Source organism: Pangasianodon hypophthalmus, chromosome 5, assembly GCF_027358585.1.
Source record: "Pangasianodon hypophthalmus isolate fPanHyp1 chromosome 5, fPanHyp1.pri, whole genome shotgun sequence".
Taxonomy (NCBI): Eukaryota; Metazoa; Chordata; class Actinopteri; order Siluriformes; family Pangasiidae; genus Pangasianodon; species Pangasianodon hypophthalmus.
In genome coordinates, this window is record NC_069714.1 from 19,337,898 (window position 1) to 19,349,729 (window position 11,832).

Below are 11,832 nucleotides of genomic sequence, written 5' to 3' on the forward strand. Positions count from 1 at the left end.
CCGCACTTCATATAGCACAAAATATGTATAACTCCTCTAATGTCTTGTGGGCAATGTTGTGTAAATTCACACTTCTTGTTTGTGGGGCATAAATTTCTCATCTGTTATGGATCTGGACTACCGATTGGAATGTTGACAGTTTAGATGCCAACACCTCCAACCTGCCAATGCTGGTTCTTTGAACAATGCCCTTAACACTCCACTGTTATGTGGCTGTACCCTGACCCCAACTTCCTTCCAAGCTGGAGTATGTAGAGAAAAGTATTTGTTATACTGTAAACATGTTTGAACGTCTTAAGACAAAAGGCTGTCTGTCAAGTTCAGTGTTTGAGAGAGATTTTTGTTATGCAAATGAAGACCAGAGACTTGGTGACCAGTTTTGAATCTGTGGTTTGGACAGGGCCAGGAGTGACAAGAGGTGAGTGAAGAGGTTGAGAATGGTGAAGTAGTACAAAGAAAATATCGAGATAGTCCACGGTCCAAGGCACGTAAACCGCTATGTTTTTAACCCCAAGGTGAAATGTAGAGGATGCATAAAACCTCTAGCTTAATGAGAAATGTGAAGTGCTTATAGGAATTCCTTTAATAGCTGCTTCAACACCACTGATTGGGAAGGATAATAATCCCTATGGCACAAATGTACAATGCTGCATCTTGATTAAACCTACCTTAAGCACATTAAAAATGCGCATCATGCTACATTGTATTTTTAAATGAAAAATGGCCAGTTGTAAATTACTGATGGTTTCCTATCACATAAGAGTCAGTTCCATGCAGAGAATAGCTGCCCTTGGTAATTGCATAGTGGAAGTCATTTAGAGACAAAGTCAGACCCTCCTGAATTAAAGATGCGTGAATATCCTTATTCAGCTTTTGGAATTTAAAGCAGGTTTCTGTGGCTGCTTGCTGTCTCGCAACCTCATTGATTTCCCCCATCTTCCATCCTCGTGAGCAAGGGGGGTCAGTTTTTGCATTTCTTTTAGAGATGCAGGAAGAGACAACACCGTCTGGCTCGATGCCGTCCGAGAGAGAAATGATTTGACACGTTTGTCACCCTAGCAGTGAGCTGCTGGGATTTTAATTGTATTGGAGAATCTTGATTAGCGAAGGCATGGGGGGGAACGAGCTCAAAGCAATGTCATTATCACAGAAGGCTTGCATACCAGGCTCTTATGCATGCCGTGGAAATGTCAGGCCCGCTCAGTCTTTTGTAGCATAATAAGTGCAAGTACAATGACTGCAAAGCAAGTATGTTGTGGGGGAAGGGCAAATAGCCTATTTACTTTAAAAAGCAGCTTTAAAAGAGTCTTGATTAAAAAGTATAATGAGACAGAAAGAAAGCATAAAGATGATTTCTCCCAGGACTGATGGAAAACAAATTAATGTGATGATTGATTTGCTTTTCATTTTTTTTTTTTTTTCTATTAGCCCACGGAGCATCCTGGAGTAATCAGCTGCCAGGCTTGTGCTTGCTGTTATTGATTTTCTCATAACACATTTAAAGAACACAAATTTTAACTATCCTTCATCTTACCTGATAATTTCACTGAAAGCCTGAGCTCTAGCACCTGGAGAAAATAACAGACAAAATTTCACTGGAATTTCATTTCTGTCTTTGATTAGGCCTTTTCCGTGCCCAGCTTGTCTTAAAAATGTTAATTACTTATTAAAGATCATTATCAATAAAGGCATTTCCCACACTGTGCTCAACCTACACCAAATATAATTCGTCATTACTTTGATTGTTTCTGTGGTTAAATATGATTATTTTAGATAGTTGTTCTATGACTGTAGTTGTGTAGTGAATACATTACTGTCATGTTTCACTATGTATTTCCCCTTAGACTGTGACAGCAAATATGCTTACTACAGGAACTGATGTATTCAAATATTCAAACATGGTATCCGTTGATGATGGTTTTGTATTTGTATTTATAAATAAGAAATGTCCTAAATTTCATCATTCCATATGCATATTAATATTTAATGGATGGTCTGAAAGTGGTGTGGTCATGATGAGACATCAGAGGAGTGCAGTGAGAGTTGTTGGAAGTGCACACACACACACACACACACACACGACCATGCCAGCACCGCTACTGAGCCTCTCACACAGCTGGACACAAAAGAGCCAGACACAAAAGAAATTAAAATTAAAGCAAACTGTAAAGGCCATAATAATTTAATGCTTTAATGTAATCCGCGTGGTATGATCATGAATTATTTTACTTAAAAGTGGCTTCTAGTGAAAAATAAATATTTATATTGTATTTTAAATAACAGGAATTAATAAATAACAGAGGTATTGCTAATATAAAATAGAGACTGATTAGGAAAATGTGTGCATTGAGTGAGAGCCAAGCAAAGTTATAGACAGTGGAAACTGATTTGTATTTAGCTCAGGTATGGGTCAATATTGTACACTTCTGGCAAAAAAGGATTCTTCAAGAGCTCTTCAATGTTCATTGGATAATTCATTTTCAATTTGTTCTTATCTTCCCAATAAATGGTTCTATTTGGAGCCCTTTATGAAACACTATTTTAGGGTTCTACATAGAACTTTTAGTGTACAATATACACTATATGGAAAATAATTTATGATGATTACACCCATATGTGGTTCTTCCCCAAATTATTGCCACAAAGTTGGAAGCACATAATTGTCTAGAATGTCTCTGTATGCTGTAGCATTACAATTTCCCTTCACTGGAACTAAGGGGCCCAAACGACAATGCGCCTGTGCACAAAGCGAGGTCCGTGAATACATAGTTTGCTAAAGTTGGAGTGGAAGAACTCAAGTGGCCTGCACAGAGATCTTACCTAAACCCCACTGAACACGGGAATGTGCACCAGGCCTTCTCATTGACATCAGTGCCTGAGCTCACTGTTGCTCTTGTGGCTGAATGGGCAAATCCCACATTCCAAAATATAGTAGAAAGCCTTCCCATAAGAGTGGAGGTTATTACAACAGCAAAGAGGGACTAAATCTGGAACGGGATATTCGACAAGCACATATGGGTATGAAGGTCAGGTGTCCACATACATGTTGCCATATATTGTATATAGTGCAAACAAAGATACATTTCTGTTCAAAATACATTTGTACAGTTTGTCTGCTGTTTGGTAAATCTTGCTTTTTCCAATATCTCTTTTTTATACATTGATTACTCACTGTCCACTTCATGACCTGTAGGCATTTAAAGCTCTGGAAGCTTAAAAATATCAATATCTGGGGTTTCACAGTAATTAGGCAGTGCAATGCCAGACATTTTTCTTTTTATCGAAAGTACATATTTTAGAGGTTTTCTCATGACAATACAGAAAAAATGTATTTGGTTAAAAAAGATGTTTTTTTGTCCTAAATGAGAACGGTTTTATACTGATGTGCTATTTTTTTACTTTCTGAGATGTTAATATACAGTATGCGACATTTAAACTTTTATACCATAGGACAGAAGAGTCTAACAGTCTACAACGCACCATCAGTTAATAATGACCTTTTCAGCTTGAAGTGATGGCCACAAGCTATAATCTTGCTATAATCACCATGATATCTAATTAACATATTTTCTCATAAGTCCAGAAGCTTAGTGAATAGCCAACACCTACTCTGAATCTACTTTTCACATACACATATCCTCATCCTCATGTTACTTTATTAATATATATTCTTTAAAGGGTATGTTTTAATATGATTTTAAATACATTGTAAAGGACAATGTATAGCAAATTATGTATACACATACATCATGTTACTGAAAATATAGTACAGAAAATGCAGTAAATTTTAGAACAGCATTACAGAAAGCCTGATTTAAAAACAACAACAACAACATATTCCTTGACATGTGGTGCAGATAAAAATAAACCAAAAAGAACATTTCTGGTCAGCTCTCACTTTGCTAGCTGCACTTCATCAAATAAACAAAGCTTCCATAATTGGGATGATGTTTGTCACAGGACAGGGGTCAGAGTTAGAGGCAGTCAGTGAGCAGAAAAAAGGACATGGATCCCTCATAAGAAACAGATAGCAGGAGGCTTCTGGGTGCACCTATGAAATAAAGAGAAAAGAGAGGGGAGCAAGTAACAAAGACACGACTGTTGGTTTGCAGTGTAATAAAACTTATATGCTTGTATGTCTTTGTTTTATAGATGTGTAATCATCACTATAGCACCTTTAGCCATATCGAAATCTAAAACGGGTTTAGTGAAAAAGCTGTTTAGGTGGAATTATTTAATCCAAGCATGCAAGACTATATATATATATATATATATATATATATATATATATATATATATATATATGTAATACTATACACATATGTGTATATATATGCTGCACATCACCAAACATTTGTTTTGCAAATTGGACTTTTATTTATATATATATTTATTTATATAAGTCCAATTTGTGAAACAAATGTATGGTGATGTGCAGCAGCAGCTATAATAGCCTATCTTGTGATCACGTTTCCATGCTAGCTGTCATGAGATGGCATGCTGTATTAATGCACACCACTGTCCATTTTAATTAGCAATTTCAGGTCAGCACTAACGCCTTTAGGCAGTGGCGAAGAGCAAGGATGTGTGAATGAGATCCCTTTCGTGTTATTTGATCAAAAATAGGCCATTACAAGAATAATCATAATGGTGACAAGCCTCGTGTGATGTATATTCCCCACAAACCATCCATCTTGAGGCGAACAGGCCACAGCAGGCGAGGGAGAGAGAGCAGACAGAGGAGAGATAAGACAAAAGCTGAAGGCTGTCAGAGAAAAAAAGCACCATGCCATGCAGGCCAGGGTAATTAGAATGAAAGCTAGGGCCATCATTCTCATGCATAGAAAGAGGAAGTTTTTTTTTTCAGTTATACCAAGAAGTCCATTAATTATGTTAATCAGCTCTACGCATGATAAGAAACATGCAATTTAAGAAAACCAATGTAAGAGCACAGTGCTAGGAAGACAGACAATTTGCTCATTTCTTAATCAGTACATATTAGCTATTGTCTAGTTCATAATTTTTATTATGAAATTAATGACACAAATGTGACATGTAAGAGTAAGGAAATGTAAATATGCTATACTGCACTCTGGACATTTTTTTTTTTTTGAAATGCTATGTATACTGCATCTGTGCAAGACTTGCATTTAATCAAGCTGACAACACTAGAGCAGGAAGCCTACTTCTGCATGATCATGCTTTTTCCAAACAGCACCGCCACTGTCTTTATCCAAGAGATTACTGTTTGCATGTTGGCTTGTAAAATAAAACTGCCAGCATGTAAAAAGAGGGTAGTTGCATTTCTCCCATTGTTATTTCAGTGCAGATTTGGTGTGGGGCTCCTCCCCTGTGGTCTGCCCCTCTCTTAGGCAGTAATTGTATTCCTTTCCAATAAAATAGGCTTTTGTTGCATTTGCACATCTCTTCTCTGTTGTCTGGACCTAAGAGGTTGCAACAGTCCCCCGATCCCTGGGAAAGTGACAAGAAAGAAAGGGGGTAAAATGTCACAGAGAATTCTTGCCTTCTGAGACATCTGTGCAGGAGAAACAGAGAATGAAAGGAAAAAAGTGGGGGAGGTTGGAGGGGGTACATTTCTTAACTTATAATAACCATTTACCTTAGCTCTAGATTGACACTGTAGAATCAGGAAGTCAAACCTCAGGAAGGCATGTGTGTGGTGTTGAGTGTTTGAGAAACAGTTTGGCCTTACAGCTGATGATTCTGCTGATGATTCACTCTGAGTGCAGATAAGACTGCAAGTGACTGTTGGAAAACACAAACATGCCATGACTGGGTTGCTATTTCAAAGAATAGGATTATGAGAAACTGTAGGACACAATGTTCCATGACTCTTGTTACTCAAAAACCCTGCCAACCTCAGACAGATATTCACATGTTACATAGAGGAGGAATGGTGGGAGTGTGTCTCTATAACTATGAAATGTCTCTTGGGGCACATCATACATTACTCATACATTACTTGTGTTCATCAGAGGAATTTATTTTTGGTTAGCACTGCATTTGAAGTGGCTTACATGCATACTTCCATAACCAGGTTTTTAAGATCCAGTTTCAGCTGCTCCAAAAGGCAGCTCAGATTGAGACAGGAAATATGTGTGTCATAACAACATCAGGCTGTTTCTGTGAACATGCTGACCTGCACTTAGCCTAGTGGACTTTGGAGCAGTGATTATAATGACCGAAAGTGGCTGTTGTTCATTACATTCTGCACTCAAGGCCTCGAGTCTCAACAGCCTGAAATTAATATACGCATGGCTAACCCTGTTTAAAAATCCAGCTTAGTCTGACCAGATAGCAACTGCCAAAACACAGGCTGATGGTCAAACCAGTTTTGCTAGCTGATAAATGCTGATAGGTGGAAACAACTTCTAAGTTACTGCTACTAATTCATCATCACGGACAGTGATACTTGTAAGAAAATAACACTACAGTAAGACAATTAGAAAATCATTGTCAAAACATTTGCTAATTAATTTAGTCAAGTAAGAAAGGAAGCTAGAAAATGGTCTTGACCATCAGGTATAGACCACGCTGGATTTTGCAGCAGGGAAGTCCATCCATCAATTTTCCATACCACTTATCCTACACAGGGTCACATAGGCGCCTGGAGCCTATCCCTGGGAACTGCACAAAGCAGGGGACACCCTGGATAGGGTCCCAACCCATGGCAGGGCACAATCGCACACACACTACGGACAATTTGGAAATGCCAATCAGCCTACAATACATGTCTTTGGACTATGGATTAAACCAGAGTACCCAGAGGGCCAAAGCACGGGGAAGAACATGCAAACTCTGCACACACAGGGAAGAAGCAAGTGTTCAAACCCCCAACCCTAGAGGTGCGAGGCAACAGTGTTAACCACTAAGCCCCAATGCCAGCAGGAAAAGTCACCAAAATAAACTACAATTAAGAAAACCCTAATTGTTAGTTTGAATGTGTTCAAAATGTGACGTTGTGAATGTTGCTCATGGGAGCCACATGCTAAATGAACTGACTCACTTGTATGATTTGTGTCATAGGGTAATCCGATCATTTGTAATGTAATACCTGAACTGCACTAATGGATTATAAAGGATTGTAAAAGGTAAAATTTGCTCTTATCTTTGTATGGTTATTGTCTGAGTAACCTACTTTTCACTGACCATGCCTGAGAAAAGTGGCAAAGCTCAGTGTATTTTACATGAGACACAGCGCACTCTAGTGGTCATAATATGACTTTACATTCTTAACAAACGAGTGACTATTGCCAAATAATGTAATTCCTACAATAAATGCTCACACCATGGCAGATTTGCCCCAGACTTTAAGCAAATAACTCAGAATCAGTTATTATTTGTTAAAAAATTCTAGAACACAGCAATAGGCATTTTTGACCAAGTATATAGTAAATATTGTCACAAGCTGAGTTCTATATTCATGAATAAAAATAAGAAGTAGTAAAGTCACAAGCTTTTAACTCAAGCAGACTCCTCACATAAAAATCTCACTCCATCCATGTACACAAGAAAAGTGAGGAATTTCACACTTGACAAAAAACAGCAACCATGGCTAACAGCATTACCAAATAATAATAATAATAATAATAATAATAATAATAATAATAATAATAATAATAATAAAAAATCAGACATTTACCTTGTCTTTTAAACAGCTAAGCATGCTGGGAATTAGTCAAAATTGTAAATCCCCATATTGACTCAATATTCACATGACATTTAATACAGAGAACACAATGTCACTCTCTATATTTAAAATGGAGTCAATAAAGGGGAAACAAGAGCAACAACTGTTTCCTGTACTCCTACATGAGGCATTGCTGATTGGAAATAATGGCATGTCTAATAATCATGCAGCTAAGTGCATGAAAATGTCCCCAATTTCGTAATATGAATTAGTTAAACTCATGTCTATAATAATTAATGCTGCCAATCAGTATGACTGCAGTTAGAATCTAAGGTATAATATTAGCTTTATCATTCCACAAGTACTCATTAATCATGAATAATGAAGTATTTACAGCACCCAAAGACTACAGCAACACTACAGACATGGACATTTTCAGTACTTTAGTTTCTGTGTGACTTCAGTGTAAATCCTAGCAAATGAGGTGAATGTAGGAAACAGAGGAAATAACATGCTCTGTCAGATCATGGCATGATGGAACGTTCTCATAACTAAAGCTCTTTGTGTGCAAGTTATATTGCTGTGTTTCAACTAAATGTATTAACCTCAAATTGTATGCTGTACTGCAAACACATACAAGAGTGAAAAAAAACTAATTTTTTTTTTGTATGCACAAAAACCAGACCATAATTAGTGTCTTACATTAAAATGACCTCTGACTTGTATAATACAGGAACAAAATTCCAACAAAGATAAATTCTGATTTTTATTAAACATCTCCAACATTAAGTTTTAAGTGACCTTCAATGCTGGTAATCAACAGGACTGCAGTGAAAGGCTAACAAAGTAGGGTGCACACATACGAAAAAGTATAATACCACTGTCTTAGATACAGGCATTAAATCTACCAGAACAAGGCTCATGAGTTTTTAATCCTTCCATCTTAAATGAATAATAATCTCAAAATATAGCTGCAAGCAGCGATGACGGGCCCAAGCACTACGGTGCCATCGCCACCCAGTGGGTGTGTGAAAACAATGCATAGTGAAGCGAATGCTGTAGAGTAATTTGTTTTACACTGATGTGTTACGTTAAGCTCAGGTCTAAGGCTTTACAACAACTTCCATGTCCAAACATATTTGGTGATATAATGCATGAAGAAGATAAGAGATATATGTTATCCTTATTAGCCATTAATTAATTGTAGTGAAATAATGTGTAATGGGCACGTGTATTTAAGGGGGTGAAACTTAGCCCCCATGAACAAACATACAACACCAATTTGATCTAAATCAGACAATTCGAGATACTCACACTCCGTTCGCAATTTAGCATCTTCAATGTCTTGGCATAATGTTGACCACGTTTGGTGACAATCACGTGAATCCCCTTGGAGGAGTATTTAAAAGTTCACCGCATGCACTTTTAACAAAATGGCCGACTTCCTGTTGGGCAGAGCTAATGATTGTCAGTGCGAAAGTTGTTTGGGTCAATGAGAACAATGTATGTACTCAGTTTCGTACATATACGTACAAGTATGTACGATATATACACCAAGTTTATGTAGCGTGCATACACACCCATGTGTTACCCTTTGCCCGGCCCTAATGGCCGACGACTCTGACGTGTGTGCCGAATTTTTGATTTTTGAGCATGTTAAGCGCCCCAAAAGCCCCCGAAACCTTACAGGAAAAAAAAAATGTAATAATAATAATTATAATAATCCTTAAGAAAATAATAGGGCCCTGCGCACTTTCAGTGTAATGAAAGTGCAATCAAAGTGCAATCCTGAATACAACAGTGACAATAATGCTCATTACACTATAAAGACTTGTATTTTTGCTGTGCTGATTACTTCATTCAAATTCCTTCCTAAGGAAGGAAATTCACTTTTAGATGTTAATTACATCACATTGCTAATATTACAAATGCAGCATACAAATTGCACAGGGGGAAAAAAAAAACAAGAAAATAAAAGAAATCCCTTCATCAAATCAGACAGATATTTTGTACAAAAACAGAGCATCTCCAAAACTCAGGGCTACTGAAGCTCAACATGTTAAAAATATACTTGAAAGCTCCAGGCCATTCTTTGCTCTGTTTGTAAAGAATAGCATCAAAAGTCTAAAATACTGGCACACTGTATTGTGAAAAGGAGGCATCCAGAAAGTGCAATGATCAAGAACAATATAAATTTGACTTCAACAAAATAGCTTTACAAATACATGGACAATTAGGACACTTGTAATCAAAAAGATTCGGGAAGGTGCTGTCATTATTTATGTAACATCTAGATGGAAAATCACTCCTGTTTCCCAAATAGTCACAAATATTTGAGTTCAAAATTTAGCAACCAAATGACTTCACTCCTCTGCTTTCTGTGATACATTAACCACAGCAGACAAACAATGGATCACTCAAATGGACCCAGAGCTATTCACTAACTGCACATTCACTTTAGTTAACTGGCATATACAAAGAGAACAGCTGATCGTGTAGTATGTAACTAGTCTTCCGTAGTGTCACTTTATTTCTAATGGGGTGTAACTGAAAACACAATGGCCCAATCATTAAGGCCCAAGACTCAGGGCTTTAGGAAGTTTCCGCGAGCTCTTCAGCTTCCACTAAGCATGTCTGATCAGCTGAGGGTGATCTAAAAGGAGGATGGTACTCGAAGGAGGGAAGCAACGATGAGCCAGAGCTGTTCCTTTGGTGGAAAAACCATATAACTGCAGACACTCCAAGAATAACAATCACGCTCAGAATGACTAGTGCCGAGAGGAGAGGACTGCCATCTGAACAAGGGACAAAACACAAACACGTTAAACCATATACAGCTAAGCTCAGGATATTCTGATGGGTGACAAATTAAAGGAAAAGCCATTAAAAATATCTTGGTAAGGTACTGGACCACCATAGTGGTGGACAGCACTGTCTAACACATCACAGAAAAAAACCCCACAGGTCATTTTCATACTCATCAAAGCATTCAGTGAGCTCTCATGCAGTGTGAATGGGGATAGAAATCAGGATAGAAATGTTTCATCATAGGATAAAGGTGATCACTCAGAAGAACTTTGTACTGTTTTGCAGTAACTCTTCTCTCTAAGAAGACAAGTGGACACAAACTAAGGCAGAAAAATGCCCTCCACAGTGCAAGTCATGGGTTTTTCAATTAATTTGTCACCTGTTTCTACGTTAAGATGAATCTGGGCAAAAAGGGCAACACCATACTTACTCTTCTTCCTGATTACAACAGGCTCTGCAAAAAAAAAAAAAAAAAAAAAAAAAAAAAAAATTACTGAAAATATCTTAAGGAAACAATGCAGTGTCATAATTTTCCATAATGTAGCTGTAGCTTACTCTGGGCTGCTTCACACACCACTCCATTCTCACGTTTCTCAGAGCAGCTGATGTTCTCCCACTTGCCAGTGGTGGAGTGCAGTGCCACACATTTGTCCATTACGGGTATGTCCCAATCAGCTGAGCCCCCTTCCACCCAATTCTTAAAGCTCACAACAGAGTCATCGCTCCATTTAAACTGATCATCTAACACAGACAGACAAAGAAAGATATATACAGATAGAGTGAGAAATCAATTAGCCGACGGCAATATAACCTGCAAAATGAACTCTTTGAGTGGGTTTATCAATCTGTTTACATTGTACATGTTTACTTTATCTAATTTGATAAGTCTTTAAGAAAAGCTTCCCTCAGATGAACAAATGCATTAATAAATTAAATTAAATAAAATGCTAATGCTGTATTTACATAATTACCTGATATCTCAGACATACACATGGAAATGTTTTGTGTGTGTGAATTACATGTTCTTCGAGTCTTTTGTTTGCCTGTACCTACAAAGTCTCTAAAAATAACAGGATGTTGATGTTGTGAAGCGAGAGGAAGCTGTATTATTCCCCGTTAGACAGCACAGCTGGAGGTGTTCTTATGCGGTGATGAATTCCCTACATTATTTTCTCACTGCTCTTTTGCATCATTAAAAAGTTTACAGATGCCTGAAAAGAAATTAATTTGTTTATGTATGTTTACTTTGAACTATGTTTTGTACTTAATTCACAGTTTTTCATTAAAATCCACCAGTCTATCAAAAATAATTTTCACAGTTTCTTTAAATATAAAGAAAAAAAAAAGAATGTGTCTGCCTGCTGAGTAACTGA

General features: G+C 37.4%; 1 protein-coding gene across 2 annotated transcripts in view; it reads right to left on the reverse strand.

Annotated features, from left to right (window-relative positions):
• Nucleotides 1-8,404: 8,404 nt before the first annotated feature.
• Nucleotides 8,405-11,832, reverse strand: part of cd302 (CD302 molecule) — a 6,076-nt gene continuing 2,648 nt past the window's right edge. The window contains exons 4-7 of one of the 2 annotated variants that reach the window (XM_053233873.1): nucleotides 11,015-11,200; nucleotides 10,890-10,913; nucleotides 10,629-10,756; nucleotides 10,306-10,446 (exon numbers count right to left, since the gene is read on the reverse strand). In XM_053233873.1, the coding sequence (XP_053089848.1) occupies nucleotides 10,641-10,756; nucleotides 10,890-10,913; nucleotides 11,015-11,200 (326 nt within the window). In that variant the 3' untranslated portion in view covers nucleotides 10,306-10,446; nucleotides 10,629-10,640. Of the gene's footprint in view, nucleotides 10,447-10,628; nucleotides 10,757-10,889; nucleotides 10,914-11,014; nucleotides 11,201-11,832 lie in introns of both variants that reach the window. The other variant, XM_026912601.3, reaches the window with a different exon arrangement.